This window comes from Pristis pectinata, chromosome 15 (genome assembly GCF_009764475.1).
Source record: "Pristis pectinata isolate sPriPec2 chromosome 15, sPriPec2.1.pri, whole genome shotgun sequence".
NCBI classification, from domain to species: domain Eukaryota; kingdom Metazoa; phylum Chordata; class Chondrichthyes; order Rhinopristiformes; family Pristidae; genus Pristis; species Pristis pectinata.
Window position 1 is genome coordinate 31,239,209 of NC_067419.1, and position 22,065 is coordinate 31,261,273.

The window sequence follows — 22,065 nt, forward strand, 5'->3', positions numbered from 1 at the left end:
CATCTCCAGAACCTTCACCCCTTTCCTAAAGTGTGACACTCAAAAGTGGACACAATATTTCAGTTGTGGCCAACATAAATGTTTTATAAATATTCATCCTGACTTCGTTACTTTGTAATCTATACCTGTATTTATAATGCTCAGGACCCCATATGTATTTTTAACCACATTCTTAAACTCCCTGCAATTTTACACTTCTGCCCCCCCCCCCCCCCCCCCCCCTTCACCTGCTCCCTTCCAACTTCGTTATCGGTATTGAATTTCATCTGCTGCCTTTTTGTTGATTCTACCAGTCTCCCTTCTATCTCCTTGGTCTATTACTGTTCACAAAGTTGATTAGAACTCCGGGTTTTGTGTGATCTATGGATTTGGAAATTGTGTACTGTATACTCACGTCCAAATCATTAATACACATTAAGAGAAACAGTGGTCCTAGTACCAATCCTGAGAAACTGCAGTGTACCCTTCCTTCCATTTCGAACAGCAACCTTTCTCCATTCGCTGGTTCCTGTTCTCTGGCCAATTTGCTCCCCATGCTGCTGCAGCACCCTTTGATGGCAAACCTGTTTTGTAGCAAATATGTTCCAGATGTATATATACCACATTAACCACATTTCTTTCATTGATCCTCTTTGTTGCTTCATCAAAGTTAGACGTGATTTGCCTTTAACATATCTATGCTGTTTATTAAAAACAAATAGACATTTGTCCAAGTTAATACTAATTTTGTCCTGGATTATTGTTTCTTGTACTTTCTCCACCTCAAAGTTCAAAGGTCTGATCTGTAGTTACTGGGTTTATCCCTGCAATCTTTTTTTGAACAAGAATTAACATTTGCAATTTTCCAGTCTTCAGGTGCCACCCTGAATCTGGAGATGTTTGAAATACCATGGCCTAGCCTCTGCAAATTCCTTCCTTCCTTGAAAACTTAGGATGCATCCCATCTGGGCATGTGCAGCCAGCCTTTCCAGTACCTGTTCCTTATCAATGTTAAACACATCTAGAATCTCAACGACATCTTCACTTACTTCAGTGTGTTACCACAGATCATAGCTTTGAATTCACTGGCTGCGCTATTGGCCAAATGAGAATGACTTTTAGGAAACAGTGATGACCATTTGGACTGTGCTTCATGGTAGTCATGGAAACGGTGCTGCTGGCAATAGCAATTTACATACTCCTGCAGGAAAGATAACTGCTTTAATTAGTGAAGTGCTTGAGTGTCACTGAATTGGCATTTTTAGAGACTTTTCCAAACATTCTCTGATCTTTGGGGAAAGTTTGCAGGTAAACACCAAAGTTCCACGCTGAACAACATAACTAGGTGTAACTAAAACTAAAAAAAAGGGCACCTCTCCCTGTTGTTCACAGTAAATCAGGACGTTATCTGAAGAACTTCTTGATTGCATCTCCATTGTTAATTTTCATATTTCTCATACTTTCTTGCAATGTAAGGAGCCCATCTAGTCTACATTCCCATCAATCTCATTCTCCACCCACCCACCACCCCCCCCTAAAAAAAACATTTTCAGTGTAACCTTATTCTCTTTCACATGTCCATCAACTCCCTGCCACCCACTAACAATCGGGTAATTTCCAGCAGTCAGTTAACCTTCTTAACCTTCCAGCATACCTTTGGGGTGTAGGAAGAAACCAGAGCTCCTGGAGGAGCTGATACAGTTAAACAGGGAGAAAGTGCAAACTCCATACAGACAGCACCCGAAGTCCGAGTCGAACCTGTGTCACTGGAGCCGAAGCTTTTAACCCACATCATTAGGTGCTGCACTGCGCAGCCATTGTGAAAATCAAAACTGGCTTATTCAATGTCACAGAAAAGCTTCTGATAGTTAATTACTTAATTTTAGAATTGTCTACATTTGTAGAAATTGGGCAGAGGGAGCTTGTTGGGCCGGAAGGGCCTGTTACCGTGCTGTATAAATAAAGTTTTATTAATAATCCTCTTATTTGCATATTCATTTCCATGGTTTGCTTTCCAATGGTGAACGCTTATTCTAACCAAGGAAGAACTTGTAAAATAGAGGGCATAATTTTTGCTGTACTGAGTAAACCAGTTGCAGTCTATACAGAGTTTCCTCTGTTCACATTGTTCTCAATTGCTTCTGGTGCTTTGGAATTCAGACTGTAATGTATGGCCCAGATCCACAACACTGGCAGCCAAGAACCAGTGTGATTTTCCTGCAATGGAAGCTGTTTTGTAACACAGTGGTATTGTTCTGGCTATAGCTGTGAACTGAATGAAAATTTTCTTTTATGCTTTTGTGGAAAGTGGAAGTTGCAGGCAGACCACCATTTATTGCCCATCCCTAAGTGCCCTTGAGAAGATGCTGATGAGCCGCCAGTTTGAACTGGTCTACATTAAAAGTGCCAAACAGATGAGGAGAACCATGTCTAATGTCTGTTACCCCTCTTAAAAAAAATTAGATTTTTTTGATGGAAAGGATTTCCGGCTTGTTGATTTCATCAAATTTTAAAGAAGAATTTTATCCCAAATAGAATGGTGAGGTTTAAAAATTGCATAAAACTTTAAGAACTGTATGACAATTCTCCATAAAACGTGTTTTTGATGCTTAAAGGCTAAGCATGAACATCTCTTTTAATACGACACTACCAGATGTTTGAAACTGCCAGAGCTTGTCAGGTAAATGAGGTCAGAGTGCCTTTAAAAGGATAAGGCTGTTTGTCATTGCTCAACAATTGAAATTCCTGTTGGGCTTTTGAAATCATCATTAATAGGAATAGCTAATCTGGTGTGTAATTTACTACTGAATTCAAACTTGCCTGACATGCCAACGTGGCAAGTGTCAGTTGATAAACTAGAGTTTAATTTACCTTTCACTGTTTCAACAAACTGGAATAAATAAAGAGAAAAGAAGCACCATGGTTAAATTGTTGGACTAGTGTCCAGTGATATGGATTATTAATCTAGTGATGTGAGTTTGAATCAGCTGGGGCATTTAAACTCAAGTAATTACAAAAATTAGAGCCAGTGTCAGTGATGGGGACCAGGACTCTCCCAGACTCTTGTGAAAGCCATCCTGTACATTACTGACTAACAGCAAAGGAAATCTGCTAAACTTGCCCAGATTTGTCTGTGTGGAACTCAAGAGCATTCAATGTGCTTGACTCTTGACTGTCTTCTGAAATGGCCTATCAAGTTGCTCAGTTCAAGAGGCAATTATGGATGGACAAATGCTGGCCTTGTCAGTGAGATCCCAACATGTGAACAAATAAAAAAAGGTAATTAGTTATGCTATTTGCTTTTATGCAGTCATTTTAGACGTAATTGAGTACGTTCACTGGTTCCAAACACCCAATGCTCCTAGATCAAAGAATTCATCCCCTGAGGCATAACCACAGCTCTGGCCTTTACTCATTTAGACTCTGACCATCAACTAGTAACATAAAATCTACAAAATGTCTTTGTTCTATTTAGCAAACTAGAATCTGGTGTAGATTAATTTATTGGCCAAGAATAATAAACATGCAGTCTAACAATTCTGTTCTCTTGAAAAATAGGATTTGTAACACCTTTTTCTCACTGTGGCTTGGTATCTAATGCATTCTTCAGCTGGGTGAAAGAATTATTGTGTTGCTTACACCGAAGTATTTTCAGGGGTGAACTAGCTTTAATAGGAATAAAGGGATATCTCCCACATTCCCCCTTGAATGATTTCATAACCCTTTTCTTGTGCATTCCAAAGGATCGAGTGCACCTGGTCCACTTGTGGTTATGTTCCAATTAGCTGTTTGAGATGGGTACACTACTCCTGGTATTTTGCATTTGGCTTATTATCAGTTCTTAGTAGAACTGAATTTGTTTTTGTTCAAACCAGTCAAAATAAACTCTAACTTTGATTGGAAGCTGCTAAACTTGTCTAGGCTAAACTCATCTGATACTCTTGAACAAGAAGAGAACAATGTACAAAACTTGTGTTAAAAACTAATAGTTTAAGATGTAGTTTCTCATTCATTGCATCTTGCCAAGTATTAACTGGTACATTTGATCGTTTTGAATGCATGAGAAATGTTGTTCAGGATTTCTAATGTAATGGCTAACAAGTTCCTTGGGAGATTTTCCCAGTCTCCCATCATGACTCTGGGAGAACATCAAAACTTTCAAGAAATGGTGTGGACACTTGTGTTAGCCATTCTTTGGGTAGTTCCAGCTGTCTGATGGGACACCTGGAGAATTCCTGCGGAATGACCATTGGGAAATGGACTATTTCAATAGGTGAGAGAAAAGGTTGTCATTCTTTCTGCTGTTCTTTCTTCTGTTAGATGTTGCAATGTGTAATTCTTCTGTCTTTCCCTCTTTTCTGCTCCATTCTGTCTGTCATTGCGTGCGGTTCCCATCATCCTTCATGTGGACAGTCAGGGTTCAGAGGAGCAGCAGACAACTTGCCTGGGATACCTGTGGAAGCAACAACAGCAACTTCCTCACCTACCAGCCCTATAACACCTACCACCCTGACCAATGCAGGATGGCGACCTCGAAATGCCAGAAACCTTCTCCTCAAAACAATCTCCGTAATGTTCAATACTTTTTTTTCTCCTGTCCTTTTCACCATCTATTTCCTGTCCCGTATTCTGTTTGCATGGGTTGAAGCTACTAATAAATCAAAGTGACTGGCCATGATATGGTTTAAATGTTTGAGGATTAACTTTTAGCGTTAAGTTTACTGTTAGTGTGGTGCTGCTTGCATAATTGGGTCTGGTACCCATGACTATTATGAGACTAGATCAATAAATTTGAATTTAAGAACTTTTCCACATGAACCGATGTAAGTGCACAAAGCCACTGATGTCAGATATAGCAATGAACAGTACGCTGTGGGGGAAAGATTTCCTTATGTTACCAAGTTCATTAAAGGTAGTTTCTGAAAGGTTTATTTCATTGCATGTAAGGCACAGGGAGGGTATTGCTGCCCTGTTTATGGTGATGCAGACATTTGAACAGCAACACTAAGTTCCACAGCAGTGCTTAGGTGCAAGGACACAATTTTAATTTCATCAATGTTGCTGACTTGTTGATTTCTCGAAATTAGTTGGTTGGGATAGGTCATGCATTGGGCGGCACAGTGGCATAACTAGAAGAGTGCCACCCCACAGTGCCAGAGACCCGGGTTCAATCCTGACCTTGGGTGCTGTTTGTTTGAAGTTTGCACATTTTCCCTGTGACTGCATGGGCTTTCCTCCGGGTGCTCCAGAACATCCCAAAGATGTGCAGGTCAGTAGGCTAATTGGCAGCTGTAATTTTCCCCTAGTGTGTGTTGAGTGGTAGTATCTGTGGGGAGTTGATGAAAATGTGGGGGGAGAAAATAGGAGTCATGTAGGATTAATGTAAAATGGGTGGTTGATGCAGGCTCGATGAGCTGTAGGGCCCTTTTCTGTGCTGCAGCTCTCTTTGGCTCTATATCCTGATGTGAAGAGGAAATGGATGGAAGGTGCATGTGGGGAAGCGAAGAAGGCATTGTTAGAAGAACTGGACGATGAGTTTAAAGAAGAATTTTGTCCACACGAGCAAGATTTTCTAAAAAAATTATGACATTGACTATTAACATAGAACATAGAACAGTACAGCACAGAACAGCCCCTTCAGCCCACAATGTTGTGCTGACATAGCTATTCCCTCCTAGCTACAGAATGCCCATATCCCTCTATTTTCCTCTCATTCATGTGCCCATCCAAGCCCCCAGTGAGCTTGCCTCCACCGCCCTATCAGGCAACGCATTCCAGGCATCCACCACTCTCTCACGCTAAGTGGAACTTAGTGTAAAAAACGTACCCCTCACGTCTGTTCTGAATCTACCCCCTCTCACCTTAAGTGCATGCCCTCTGGTATTGGATCACTCAATAAAGGGAAAAAGATATTGCTTGCCCACCCTATCTATGCCCCTCATAATTTTATACACCTCCAACAGATCATCCCTCAGCCTCCGCCACTCCAGAGAAAAGAGCCCAAGTTTGTCCAGCCTCTCCTGATAGCACATGCCCTCTAATCCAGGCAGCATCCTAGTAAACCTCCTCTGCACCCTCTCTAAAGCCTCAACATCCTTCCTATAGTGAGGTGACCAGAAATGCACACAATTTTCTAAATGCGGCCTAACCAGAGTTCGATAGAGAATATTAATATTGTAGCATTATTTTCAAATAATATAGTACAGGACAGCATGTAAAGGACAAGCTGGTATATTAACAAACAACTTCTAACCTATACCCTTGCTTGCCAGTGAGACTTGCTCAGAAAATCTCCTGCTCAGCAGCAATTTATTCCCATGACATTGTATCCAAAGTTCTGTGCACATGTTGTTGTTCAAGACTCATTTTAAAATCTTATATATGGAAAGTAGAAGCAAAGATGATGCAGGTCTTAACAGTAAATAATTATGATGCTAATCAGGCAGAACACACTTCTCTCTTCCTCCTACCAATTGCTGGAGAAACTTTAGTCATGTTCTTCATTTCTTTGGCACTGCATTCATTACAAGTGAGTCACAGAGAAATTTAACTTTTTCAATGAGCCAGTGAAAATGTGACCAAAAACAGCTGTTGCAAATCAATATTTTTATGGTTATAATTTAATGGTTTATTTTGCACATCTTCCTGGAGGCATGTATTGTACCGGAAAGTATTGTTGCAGGGCAGTACTATGCATTAATATTCCAGGCTTTGATGAAAATTTCAGCCCAAGTGCAGTTGATTGCAAAGAAACAGCTTAGAACATGAAAGGCTGGTAAAATCTGTTACTTGAAGTAGAAGGTTGTGACTGAAATGATTGATTCTATAATGTATGTCAAATTGAAGTTTTGAAAGAAAGCTTGAAACCTTCTCAAATACTTGAGCAGGAAGACACCACTGGGTTAGTCTGAGATGACAGTGAGTTCGTCAAAGAGCTTCTTACGGTGAGAAATGCTATATTCTGATTGGCCAATGCATGTGCTAACTTCAAAACAAAAATATTGCATGAGTATCTGAGGGAAGAATTTGTCTTTGGTCAACAGCTCTAAATGAGTGTGAGCATTAGTTGCCAGTTATAATCATCTTCATACATTTAATCCAATGACTTCAGGATCTAAGTGTGCAGAAGTGGCCGATCCTCATGAATTATAGAATCACCAAACTTTGAAGCACAGGAAGGAGGTCATTCAGCCCAAATTAGCCAGAAAACCAGCTCTTCAGATTAAACCCTCTTCCCATGTCTTAGCCTGTGGCCTTGTTGGTTACAGCTCTTCAAGTGCATGGCGGGTTTCTGCTCTTTCAGAAAGTGAACTTCAATCTCCCATCACTCTTTCAGTTTAAAGATATTTTCCTCAAGTCCCATTTAGTCCTTTAACCAATTACCTTAAAGCTATTGATCCCCCTGCCAATGGAAATAAGTCCCTCCTGTTCATCTTGTCCAGAACTCGCATGTGTTTAGTCCTGTTTCTCCCTCAATTTTAACTAAAAGAAATTCAATTAAAATCAATCAATATATTGTATTAGGACTTTCATTAGGTCACATCAGATTTATTTTGTAATGAATATGGTATCCACCTGAGCACTTAGACTACATACATGTTGGAAAGCTGATTAAGACAAAATATATACATGATTTCTTCCGTTTTAAATGTACTGTTTTAGTTACTACTAGATAGCTGTCACCTTTCTTACCCTCTTGAGAGTTGTGGAATTACAGATTAATATATCTCAGAAGCTGGATATGCAGCCCATTAAGTCCAGTAGCACATTTGAAGAGGAATTGAGTTACTTACCATCACCTTCCCACTTACATTGTATTAGCTCTTTTTCCATATTGCAGTAGCTTTTGCTTTTCCTGTTCTCTTTTGAAACATAACATTAGTTCTATTTTCATTAGCCTATCAAGTAGTGCATTCCAAATCTTTAATTCTTTTGCTTGTAAAAAGTTTACTTCAATTACTACTACTTTATTGCCAGTTCCCTTAAATTTGTTCCCTCTGGTTCTGGTGCCTTCAATACTTGGAAACATTTCTTCTTCAACTATTCAGTATAAACCCTTCATGATTTTGAACATTTCAATGTCATCAGCTCTTGGCCTTTGTTCCAAGGAGATCAGCGCCCGCCACCTCCAGTCTGTCTTGCTTGTTTGTCTCTCCTGCACACTTGACAGAGGCTGAAGCTGTCCTTGGTATGAAACTGGGCATAATACTCCAATGGAGTCAAAGTAGTGTTTTTATGTAGTCTTGGTGCCTTTTGTGTCAAATCCCTCCACTTGCAAACCTTAGTATTTCATATGCTTTATTGACAATTTTGTTAAAATACTGCCAGTGCCCAAGACCTGTGTTGTAACTTCCCCCACGTCTTTGTTGGAGTCTTATCAAAATTGAGAAAGTTAGCTTATTGTCTCTTTTCATGCTTCCTGCAGAAATGTATCATCTCACGTAACTCAGCTGAATTATATTCACTGCCAATATTCTCTTGAACTCAGCTATTCTTTCCAGTTCTCTGCACGCCCAAGTTTCAACACTTTTCAAAATTGTGCCCTGTTACCACCTGTCAAAGGTCCAAATCATTAATGCATTTTAAAAACCACAGTGGTCCTAATGTTGAAGATTTGGGAACATTAATACTTCCTACCTTTCAGATCAGAGCAGTGACTGTTCATCAAAAACATGTCCCATTTGTGAGATGGTTACTGTAGCTGTTTATCAACTCAGATTATTCAAGAGGAAGTTAATTGTCCTGTGTATTATTGTTTCTGAAAGCTTTCCAAGCATGAGCAACATGACCAAGCAAAGCTACCACCTCCCCTTCCCCCACCTGGCTCCATCTGCCCATCATCCCCCCACCTCCCTCCCCCACCTCACCCAATTCCAACCATCACCTACCACCCCTCCCTCTCACCCCTTTATCCTGTCCATCTTCTCTGATGCAGTGTCTCGACCCAAAATGTCAACCATCCCTTTGCCTCCATAGATGCTGCCCGACACACTAGGTTCCTCCAGCAGTTTGTTTTTTGACCAAGGTATATATAACTATTCCCCAAAAATCAGTTCTTGCCGGATGTACTTGTCTTTCTCTTATTAGACAAGAGAAATAATGACTCTCCCTGGGATTTAAACCAAGAAACTGCCTATAATTGCCAAGTTATCCATGTTCCCTTTTCTGAACAAGAATGTAACGTTTACAGTCCACCTGCTTTCTGGCACCATCCCATTTTAAGAAGATTTGAAAATAATGGTCAGCAAGTAATTTCTACAGTGACGTCCTGCAACAGCCTGGTTGTTGGGCTGACTCGTACAGAGCTTTATCATGTTGAGTTGTCCGCTCTCCAAAGCCCCTCAAGTAGGCACCATTCTTCAGCTGAGCCTTGACAATGAGCTTCAGCAAGCTGTTAAGCGACAGAAGGTGTCACAGCAAAGATAATACCGTCAAGAGCCATCATCCACACTCTCACGTACTCCCTGCTGGACGAACTTGATTATGATTGGGGAAGCCTAGTCAATTGCCTTCTGCCTTACCCAAAGATGCAGAGCTGCAATGTGTCATTTTTATCAAAAACTCACCACCAGTTGGTGATTGAGTTGTTGATGCCCCTGACGTATTTGGCTCAGCTACCCACTGAGCCATCTACCATGCTGCATCCATTTTTCTCCTTGATGCAGACTTAAAAAGCTGCATACAGAAAGACATCACAAACAGAAAGGCAATTACATTATGTTTCATTCTTAATCATGGTTGATTGGAAGACCAGAACATTAGGAATAAGAGTAAAACTAGGCAGTTTGGAGCCTGCTCCACTATTCTATAAATTCATAGCTAAATGTTCCACCTGAATTCATTTTTCCCACCCAATCACCATCATCAATCTACAGGGAATTAAATACTTCCAATATGTTTTATGGCCAGTTTATAAGCAGATTATAAAACACCAGCTGTGTTACAGACAACTGTTTTGATGCACCAAACTCAAGAGTGATCACTTGGGCTTTCTGATTTTGTTTTCCCAGCTGCTCTGGTGTCAACATCTTTTCCTCCTACCTCCATGAGTGCATATAGCCTGAGCTCCCTGAATATGGGGACCCTACCTCGCAGCCTATATCCAACAAGTCCACGAGGAACACTGATGAGAAGGAAATTGAAAAAGAAAGACTACAAGAGCTCTTGTATGTGGCAGGTCCAGTGTAAAGATTACTGATGAATTGTAGGTGAAAGTACTGCACTGAGAATACATGAACATAATTTAACCATTGGGGAAGTAAATAGCCTAAACTTTCAATTTTTATAAATTTTTGATCTGATTTAATTTAGCACAGGCTATTTAATTCTGATGGCTTCTCTTGATTGTTCAATCAAATATCAGGAACAATTTAACTTAGAAGCACCTACATAGAAACTGGTTGTAAATCTGTCTGAAATGTTTGCTGTATTTTGAACGCAACAAAACACAGCATTGACTTGCTGTTTATTTGTGAGACGTGCTGGTAAGACATTTTTTTACTTTATAGCCATTTTGACTTGTACTTGGAAAAGATTTACAAGTCAATTCATTCAAAACTTTACGGGTTGTGAAAAGAACATTTATAATTCTTCCAATTGGATTTGGTTGATTTGCTACAGTCTTGTAACACTGTGTTTGAAATGGTAACTCAATAAAACCAAATACAATAGACCGAGTTGTAGAAGATGGAAGAGGAATAGGGTGATTTGGGGTGGGCAGATGAATATGACTTGGGCTCTTTATCCACTTGAAAGATAAAACCCAATGTGGTCTAGTTGGACTAAGTGACCTGTTTGTCTTGTAACCTTTATGCAGAAGTTCTTGTTTTAAATTTAGTAGATTTAGCTCTAGTAATATATGTTACTTTCTTATTATGTGCTGATGCACCATATGTTCAGAAAAGCTTATAATTACAATGACTATTACAGAGGCAGAGACTGAGTGTTTCTCCAACCACATCATATTAGTTACATCAGTGGAATTCTGTTCCATGAATTGACCCAGAAGTGAAGCCCACCACTGTCTGTCTTTCACAGTGTCTTTAGCCTCCAGTACGGTTGGTTCCGCAGGCCAGATTGTCCACACAGAAACAGCAGAAGTGGTCCTAACCAGTGACCCAATCGTAGGGTTTGGAATTCAGCTCCAGGGAGGTGTTTTTGCCACAGAGACCTTGTCTTCTCCACCATTGATTGCATATATTGAACCTGACAGCCCAGCAGAAAGGTGAGAGCCCTGAGACTTCGAACTTTGAAATGTTTTCTGCAAATACTGTTCTCTGCTTGAAAGGATGTTTAATCTTGACACTTACAATTAATTAGAGGATGTTACTTGAGCAAAGTTGTCAAATTGAAGAATGTTCCATGTATTATCTCTCAGTGCTCTTAATTGACAACAAGTAAAATACTAGGATATGTCATTTCTATTTATCACTATCTATTTCAAATGGAAGGTTGTATTATCTAGAATGAACACAATATTTTCTGTTGTGATTCTTTCAATTCCATGAGTCTTTCTTTTTAAAACATCTCTGACTTTGTTTGATTTAAATGTGCTATTCAAATTACAACTTCATCTCCATAGTGTTTCTGCTGCTTATTAACAAGTTTCAGATATTCCTTGTGCTGCAAATCTTGTGGGGTTGAGGAAAGATGAGACGTCTCTGTGGTTCTGATAATACGAATAAGGCAGTGATGTGTTTTTTTGAAAAAAGAGCCACATCTTTATCATCCTGTAATGTTTCTCTGTATGCCATCCTTCAGTTCGCTGCGCATCTTGTATTAAAATTCCATAAGCTCAGTTGCATAGACGAACTCTACATTCACCGCCATTGTGGAGGAAAGCATTGAGCATTCTCAATTTTGCCTCCTTTTTCATCTAACAATGTGACTTGCATAAGAACATAGAAGCGGAAAGAGATTACATTGCCCCTTGAGTACTCCGCCACTCATTAAAGTCCAATGCCTCAAGTGCATCTTCCAACCTAATTCACTTGATTCCATTAAGAATTAAAGAACTAAATTATTTAAGAACTTAAATTATCTATCATTTCATTTATGTTGACTAACTGTTGTAGCCAATAAATATCGGTTATTCCCCAGCACACTAAAGACAAGCTTTCATTATTATCTAGCTTTCTTTTAAATCTGGCAAGCTAGGTGCAGTTCTAACAGACTACTTGGGTGCCATCCAATAGTACGTTACAATTAGATATTATGGTTGGAGTTCCAGCTGGACCAATAACTTGATAAGAATTGTTATTATATTGATAGTACTTGCAGCCCTTTTATTTAACATCTTATTTCACTGCTGTTTCTAGTTCACAAGATGTTTGACACTAGAAGAGAATTTATTTTAAATCCTTCTTGTCTTTTACTCATTCCCCTCCATCCACAGTCCTTGGGGTCAAATTATAAACACATAAAAGCATTATAGCTTGTGAGCCATCTACAGCATTATCCATAGTGTTTTTGTCTTTAAGTAGATGGAAGCTCATTCATGCTTTTGCTCAAATGTCTGTGATGTTAGCAGCATGTTGTTTCTGCTTTGACCCTTTTTACAAATTCCAGGTTTAATTGCACGGTTGTATATGTTTGTTTTTGCCAGAGTTAGATGGACTCTTGATGAGCAAGGGGTGGAAGAATACCGGGGCTAGGCAGGAATGTGGAGTTGACGTTACAATTAAATCAGCCATGATCTTCTTGAATGGTGGAGTAGGCTTGAGGGGCTGAGAGACCTACTCCTGCTCCTACTTCTAATTCATACGTATGTTCAAATGTTGCAGTCTGCCATTATAATTGACTTAAGCTATCAGTGTGTATTGGGTTCTTATCCTACATCAGCAATAATTTTGTTATAAAAGGTGTTCTCGCTGTGCAAGTTGGTCCCCCCTTTGCTAGCTGTTAATATTTCTGCCCAATTTCTGATACTTCTCTCATGGTTAGGGAAAAGATTTTCAATCTGTACATACATTCCTTCACCTATTGGTTTTCAGTTTCACACTGTGGACTTATCTCTGGGCATCATATGTTTGTACTTTGTTTTTGAAAATTATTTTAAAATGGTGTCCTCAGTTTCACTGGAAGTAATTTGTGTAGCAATGACTCTGGGTATTGACTTAACATCTACTGTCTTGTTTCCAAGAGTCATCTGTCAAATACGTTTATTGGTTTATCAGTAGCTTGAGACTTTATTTCTAAAAGTTCCACCATCTAAAAGCAAAATACTGACTATGATGGAAATCTGAAATAAAAATAAAAAAGGCTGAAATTACTTAGCATCTTGGCAGAGAGAAACACTTGTAATATTTCATGTCAATAACCAATGATCAGAAACCTGTGTCATTTTTTTTCTAACTTATTACAAGAGAATTCTATTAAGTCTATGAGGTCTCCTGAGATCCTTTCAGTCCCATTTCCACACACCTTGTTTCCCTATTTTCTCTCACATTCACATCACCTTTCCTTTGATCCTTACACAAAAGGGTAGTTTACTATAGCTAATTAACCTATCAATACATTTTTGGGATACAGGAGGAAATCAGAGCACCCAGAGGAAACCCACGCTGTCTCAGAGCATGAAACTCCACACAGACTGACGTTGGGGTTCAACTTGGGTGCCTGGAGCTGTGCAGCATCGGGGCTAACTGCTGCATGGGTGTGATGCCCTTGCTCAATTTCGCTCCTAATTTTGAAGGCATAATTTTCCTCATTTGATATGAAGGGTCAGCATTTACTTTGTCCTTTCGCTCTAAGAGCGTGGCAGTGATATTGGTCATATGTACCTTGACAAGAATATTCATCGAGGACACAAGACCCTTAATTCTTCACCTTAATCCATTAATGAGGAAGGCTGTATTATCCACTTTGAGTGTTGGTCAGATTTGGCTTGTTGAACTGTCCAGTATTAGTTAGTTTGTACTACTACTTGCACTACCTCAGCTCCCATCAGTTTTCACAGAATGACAATAAAAGATTAATTCATTCGATTATCAAAGTTAATTGAACTAATAACTGTTTATTAACATAACAATTGATATGTAGTAATTAAATTTACAGATTATTTTAGTGTCAGATAAAGATGTTGAAAAGACATATCCAATGTGACTCATCAATTTACCATTAATTATGTGGTGATTTTAAATTTATAGTTGAGGTCAGCATCCGAGGTTTATATAAATTGATGGAATTGATTTTGGAATAAATTCCTTTGCTGCCAAGTCAAATCACATTTTTTAAAAATCAATTAATTAGCTTAAATTCTGTAAACGTGTAGGTGGCCATATTTCCAAAACTTGCATGACTTGTTTTTATGAGTTGGCATGCACACTGGTTACCATGCCATCCTTTGAGAAGCTGGTGTTAAGATTGAAAATCATGAGCTGTGATCTGTGGAAGTGCTGTATATTCCTCCTGGATCCTCTGCTCCTGGGTAAATTCACCTTGCATGCTGACAGCTGTATTTAAATTATCTAGCTTTTAATTCAGTCTGCTTTGATCTTGAAAAGCTTCTTCACTTAATATGCCTGGAACTAACTGATGCAACTAAGTTCCATAACAGTTTCTTCCTTTGCTGGAGATTGACCTGGCAATTTTATTAAAATCACACCAAGGAATTTCTAGTCAAGATGAAGAGCTTACTGTCATTCTGTTTCATCTTCCATGATGCTGGTAACAGGAATAATGTAACAATGATAGGTTTTGAATAATTGTGGCAATTAAATACTGCACTTTGTCTACAACATAATCAGGTATGAGGTGATGAGAAGCCTAGTGGTGCAAGGTATTTTTGCAAGGGAATCAACTTACTGTGTCATTCATAATCCAATCAGCATGCTCATTCAATGGGTATATTCAAGACTCAAATCAATGGATCTCAGGACATCAAGGGATTTGGTGAAGGGGAATGAAGGTGGAAGATCACCACCTTGAATTGTGAAGCTGGCTGAAGGGACCATACAACATACTCCTGCAGCAACTGCTGGTGACCTAGGATCCAGGATCCCTCTCATTTTCCCTTTCCTTCATTTTCTTTCAATTTAAGCAATTCTCCCGTTGATTTTTCTTTCTTACGTGCAGGCCTTTGCAGTTCTCCACATTGGATTTCAATGGCCCTATTCTAATTATATCCACATTCTATCGTAGCCTAACTTTTTTGGTTATTTGTTTAGCTTTGCATCATGTGCACATTTTACAACTGTACTTGTGACTCCTGGATCCAGATCATTTATTAAGGATATTTAGCCAAATGTCTCGGATACCCAGCCCTTCATTTTTCAATGTTTCATCTGACTACTTTAGAGATACATTTAAATCAATTGTCAGAACAGTATTTTTACAAGTCTATGCTGCTACCTGACAACTGATTCTTGTCTTTATTGGAAAACGTGCACATTTCTCCTTCTTGATTTCTGTCTTTTAACCAGCTCTCAGACCATGCCAGTACATTAGCCCCAATTGCTTGTGCTTGAGTTCGTTCAGCATTTTCCTCTGTGGAATCTTATCAAGACCCTTCCAAAAATCCAAATACGGCATGTCTTTCTACTCTGCATAATCCATCCTCAAAAAAACTCCAAAGCATTAGTCAAACTTGATTTCCCTTTTATGTGTTCATGTTGACTCTGTTCAGTTACATTACTGTCTTCATATCGCAACTTTTATAATAGATTCCAGCATTTTTCCAGCTATCGACGTCAGGCTAACAGATCATTAGTTCCTTGTTTTCTCTCTCTATAATAGTTGGTCTCATTTTCTACCCTGCAATGTGCAGGAACCATTCCAGAATCTATAGAATTTTGTAAGGTCATAACCAGAGCATCCACTCTCTCCATTGGGACATTTTTCAAAAATCTCATTTATTGTTAATCAGATCCTTGTGATTTATCACCTTTCAGACATTAACTTATGAAGTGATATTTCTTTATAAATACAGTACAACCTAAATATAACATAGGTGTTGGAGTCAACTTTAACAGTATAAGGGACATTACAATTACCTAATTTCTGTATTGATAGTACTGTAGTGATAATATCTGTGTTGTATTTGAAACACAATATAACCCGAAGCATTATATTGAGGTTGCACTGATTTCTTTTACTTTCTCACTTGCACTGAACCCTTGATTCTCCTGTATTTCAGGACACTTTTTATTCGATTCCTATGCCAGTTCCTTATTTCACATTATAAATCCTCCCATTTCTGCCTATAAGGGACCCACATTTGCCATCACTAGTCTTTTACTTTTTATATACCTATAGGAACTCTTACTATCTGCTTTTATGTTCCTCACAAGATGATAAGAGGCATAGATCGAGTGGACAGTCAGAGATTTTTTCCCATTGCAACAATGGCTAACACGAGGGGACATAATTTTAAGGTGATTGGAGGAAGGTATAAGGGGGATGTCAGGGGTAAGTAAGTTTTTTTACACAGAGAACGGTGGGTGCGTGGAACGCACTGCCGGCAGAGGTTGTGGGGGCAGATACATTAGGGACATTTAAGAGACTCTTAGATAGACACATGAATGATAGGGGGCTATGTGGGAGGGAAGGGTTAGATAGATCTTAAAGCAGGATAAAATATCAGCACAAGATTGTGGGCCAAAAGGCCTGTACTGTGCTGTAGTGTTCTATGTTCTATGTACTAGTTTATCTCGTATTCTATTTTCCCTTCCTTTATCAATTTCTCATTCATTCCTTGCTTAATTCTAAAACACACCTGATCCTGAGGCTGACTGCTTTCTCTGGCATCTACATTAGCCTTTTGTTTCGATTCAGTATCTTCTGTAATCCATCGTTGGACAACTCTTCCTGTCTTAAAGGAATGTAATTTTTTTTTGCAAATCATGCATTTGTTGAAAATACTATCCATTGCCTGTCCACTATCACACCTTATAATATAATTTCCCAATCTATCCCAGCTAATCTGCTAGTCATGCATTCACAGTTTTTGTCATGATTGAAAACCCTGATTTCAAATGGAAATGCATCACTTTTGAAGTTAATATAAAGGTCTAACATATTAATGTCACTCTTTCCAATGGGCTCCTTTACAGTAAATCATTCTTGTTGCACAGTACTGGATCTAAAATAGCCTGTTCCTGAGTCAGTTCCTCAAATTACTCATTTAGAAATCCATCTCGCAAACATTACAGGAATTCTTCCTCCACGCTGATAATTTAATTTGCCCTCTCAACATATAGATTAAAGTCCCCTGTGATTACTATTTAAATCTTGTTATGTGCACCTTTTACTTCCTAATTTATATCATTCAACTCTTCTGGCCTCCTCTGGGATTCCTCATTTCACTATTTCAGAAGTTGTTTGCTGTTTTCTATATACTTGTATTTCCAAAAACTGCATCTTTTATATCAAAATAATTTTTTCATCATTTTTATTCCTAGCTGAAGCCACAGCTTGTTACTCCTTGGCATCCAGAGACAACTGGATAGAATTAACTTGCTTTCTGCAGCCTCTGCAGATCCATGTTGTTTTTGTGTGTGCCATTTTCTGGAACCTGATTTCGCCCACCCCCCCAGCAACTGAGAGGGTGGAATAATTAATTTAATGTCTGGCAGAAGGGTTCATTAGCCCATCACTAGGGATATATGAACAGAAATGTTGTAAGCCATAGCAATCAATGAAAGGTGAATAACTGAAAAAAGGACACTCAGAAATTGATGAGGCAAATTATCAAAGTGTCCATTTGATCTGAAAGGCTTTAAGTCTTTCCATTTGACATAGAGATGATGATGTGTGTATATCCATTAATACTGTTGACTGTTGCTTCATCAGTTTTGTATAAGTTGTGATCTTGGCTCCAGTAAAGTTACTAACAGAATTGGTTATTGAATGTAATGTTGGTTTTGCAGCAAAATCTTACACAACCACTCAGAATAAAATGCTGCCTTTAGTACTATTGATGGAAAACACAGCATTTTAGTTTGTCTTTTACAGTGAAATAATTGCATCCTGTGAATACAAATAATAAATAACAGGCCTGATCTTCTCAAACAAAAAAACAGAAAAGCCTGGAAAAACTCAGCACATCAGGCAGCATTTGTGGAAAGAGAAACAGTTAATTTTTCAAGTCTGCCAGCCTTTGCTATGTGCCAGCTCCTCTGTCAGACTCGTCAATGTTTCTTCATGGATGTGCAGCCTTAAGCCTGCAATGGAATCTTTCACTAGATTGCTGGCTGCTTCTATGCAGCACAGTTGGAGGCCCCACAGAACTTCCACAGATCTCCTACCTCTCAGATATAGAGCCACACCCATCCTATTGAAATCAATGGGAAGAATAACAAATGGACTGTATTTGATTTGATTCCATTTATTTAATTGTATTTCATTGTTTTAACGTTGAAGTGTTTTAGTTTTTCACAGTTTTTATTTTTTGATGCTTCCTGGGTTTCTTTAATGTGTAAATGTCAAAGACATACACAATTTCAGTGACAGCTTTGACAACTAATGAAAACTTCATGACACAAAGGCAGGCAGCAGGCAATATCAGGATTGGTGGAGGATTTGCCTCAATACTCTTAATTCAAAATGAAACTTCCTATGGCATTAGAGTGTTAGAAAAATTACGTACAAATGTTGTACAGCAACAGAATGTTGTACTTTTCAGTGTACAGCAACATTGGAAGAAATTTCATGAAGATTTCTTCTTGTTGGTTTTCCTGAAGAAGGTAAAATGAGTTAAAGAAAATCATTTACCATTGTTTCCTATCTGGTACCTATTCCAATAGTAGTGTTGATAAACGTATAAAAAGCAAGAGCACTGATCTCTCTCCCACCTCCTCCCACTGCCTGCAGTCTTGTGATAGCAGTTGTTTATTATTGAACTTCATACCATCAGTATTTAATGTAAGGCATTGTGTAATTCAGATCTGTAAATCTGGGCATAACACAATTTATTCACTTCTGTTTTCTGTCTTTTGCAAATTCAATTATGCACAATGCACAAAAAAAAATCATGTGAAGTATTGTCTGCCAAAGACATATTATGGGGTAAAAATTTGCTAGGATCTCGAAGTTGGGCCAAAATGGATCCGTGTAGATGAAACAAGTTGGCTTAAGATCTGATCACTATTGAACTTCAGATCTTGTCTTATTTAGTCCAAGGAACTGCAGGGTTACTAGAGATGTGCTGCATATTATTGGATGGTTGCAAATGCATCTTGGGCAATTGCCAAGCCAGCAGTGTCTCCCAGATGGGACCTAGGAGATGCGATCAGAAACGTGGCCCGGAAGTATTACTATGGAGGGGTGATGTATTGGTGTTTCACATTAGATTTTGAAAGGTCTGTTTAAATACCACATACATCTGGGAAATTACTTAAAGCATGCATAATATAAATACTTTTCTTTCCAGTTTGGGGAAACGATGTCCCTTGACAGCTGTTCATACTCTTATTAACACATTCAGCCTGCTTAAGGCTTTTATTGGGCTGCCTTCTTGTATTCAAACCAGTGATATCTGAATAGTATCCATAATGAAAAACACTATGGACTGTATTTGATTTGATTCCATTTATTTAATTGTATTTCATTGTTTTAAAGTTGAAGTGTTTTAGTTTTTCACAGTTTTTATTTTTGATGCTTCCTGGGTTTCTTTAATGTGTAAATGTCAAAGACATACACAATTTCAGTGACAGCTTTGACAACTAATGAAAACTTTCTGACCCAAAGGCAGGCAGCAGGCAATATCAGGATCGGTGGAGGATTTGCCTCAATATTCTTAATTCAAGATGAAACTCCCTACTCCTCACTCTCCAAGATGTGCCCGGGACCATTATTTCTTGTCGTTCTCCGCCATATCCATGCTCTCAGTGGACCATTCTTCGCCTTCCTCATCGCCATCGAGGATGGCAAGATTGCCCGCCTCGCATAGCGTTTTTCATCTAGATTCCAGCATCTGCAGTCCTTTGTTTCTCTAGTGTCCATAATGGCTTTTTGGATAAAATAATTGTTCAAAAAATGGCACAAGGCAGTTTCATGCCGCTGCCCTCTCGTATTCTTTCTTCAGCTGCAAGGACGTAATGGACATTGAATTCACCCTCGTCATGGTTTCAGCTGTTCTCATGGATTTTTTTTTACTTAAGATAGCAGCTTGAGAACCTGTGTGGTGCTGCTGCTCAACAGATTTATGCTGTGTAAAATGAATCAAGCTCAGTAATAGATGAGAGCAGATGGAGAGCAGCTTTACCAGCATTCAAATGTCACGCGCTTGACGTTCTATCTCGCCTGTCTCCTGAAGTGGGTATGACAGCTGGTGCTTTTGTTGCTGTGTCTGGCAGGTGTGGGTTGCTGCAGGTAGGAGACAGAATTCTGACCATCAATGGAATCCTGACAGAGGACAGCACACTGGAGGAAGCCAACCAACTCCTTCGAGATTGTGCCATCAACAGCAAAGTCACACTGGAAGTAGAGTTTGATGTCGCAGGTAAACTTGGCAGAGTGGCCATTATGTGAATATAGTGGGATATATTGACCTTTTACCTGAGAGAAAATGCACACATTTGGGAGGGGATATTTTTCAATATAGAGGAATAATTCTTCCACATGAAACAGATGTGTGCCTGAAATAGTTGTCATTTTATGCTGAATCAATGCACCACCTTTATACTGTGATAAGAAGTTGGTCATGTGGAAAGCATGATTTACTTAAGCAATTCAAGCAAAAAGCAAAGGTGTGATCATATTGAACTATACAACTGACTGTGATTTCCCTTGGCTGTAAAGTTTAAAAATTAAGAACATGACTTTGTTTATTTTTTTAATAAAATGTATCTCTTCAGATCGTGGAATGTTGCACAACTGAAACGTGCCAGACGGTCCATCCTCTTCCAGTGCTTTTCTCAATGTATTCCCTTCAGACCTATCAGCTACATTAGGTTCTCCGTGGAAAGGCAATGTTGCACATAACTAATGAATTGCTATAATGATTGATGCTTTCCGCATGCTGATAACTTCTTGTCAAGAACAATATGGCATTGTAGGTGTGGAAGGAATATACTTGCGTCAAAGGCAGTTTAGATAGATTCATTAAATTGATTCCTGGGAAGGGGATGATTTACAAGTGAAGGTTGAGCAGTTTGGGCCTATCCACGTTAGAGTTTTCAAGGAACAAGAGGTGATTGTATTGAAGCAGAAGATCCTGAGGGGTTTGACAAGGTAGAAGCTGAGAGGATACCTCCATCCATGGTACAATAAAGATCCAGGGGCAAAGTTTCAGAATAAGGGGCTATCCATTTATGACAGAGATGAGGAGGAATTTCTTCTTTCAGGGGGTTGTTAAATTTTTGGAATTCTTTACCTCAGAGGGTTATGAAGCCAATAAAGTCAGATGTTTTGGTCCATGTGAGAGTCGAGGGTTATAGGGAACAGGCAGGACAGTGGATGTGATGTAATGTTTTAACACTTAGGGCTTCAGCAAAGACTTGACGGAAATTCTAGACCAACATAAATATTTTAATGTTTTAGAAGGGTGTTCATAATTTCACGTAGGACATGCTGAGACCAGTGGAATTTTGGAGGTCAGAGGACAGCTTGAAAGTCTTGGTGTGGTCCTCTGTGGGAGTAACTAAAGTAGGCATAAAGCGTTTAATGAAGGAAGGTCTGAAAAATAGGGTTGAAGTAGCTGGGGAGATGATGTTGTTGAGCTGAAAGCAATTGCTGCTTGTATCAGGAAATTGTATTTAAAACTCGGTGTCAAACAGAAGCCCAAGATTGCTCAAGCCCTGTCAAGTATGTGATGTACATTGTTTAGTGAAGCAGAAGTGATATTTTAGTTTTACACAGTTCTCTGGCCAGATTACATAAAACTTTGCTTATCTTCATGAAGTTCATCTTTCCTTTCTGCAGAATCAGTGGTCCCAAGCAGTGGCACATTTCACGTGAAGCTACCAAAGAGGAGTGGGGTGGAGCTTGGCATTACCATCAGCTGTGAGTACTTGCAGAGACCTCGTATTCACATTGTTCTGTACAGTGCATTACAATTTACATTTTAATGCTCATAGACTAAAACCAGCAATGTGTTCACAAACCACGCGACCTGTACTCCTGGGATTGCACTGCACAGAGTGACGT

At 39.0% G+C, this 22,065-nt stretch overlaps 1 protein-coding gene across 1 annotated transcript in view; it reads left to right on the plus strand.

Annotated features, from left to right (window-relative positions):
* Positions 1 to 22,065, plus strand: part of grip1 (glutamate receptor interacting protein 1) — a 335,983-nt gene that overhangs the window by 274,583 nt on the left and 39,335 nt on the right. The window contains 4 exon segments of the mRNA XM_052029773.1: positions 9,990 to 10,145; positions 11,017 to 11,203; positions 20,274 to 20,419; positions 21,841 to 21,921. Coding sequence (XP_051885733.1) covers positions 9,990 to 10,145; positions 11,017 to 11,203; positions 20,274 to 20,419; positions 21,841 to 21,921 — 570 coding nt within the window.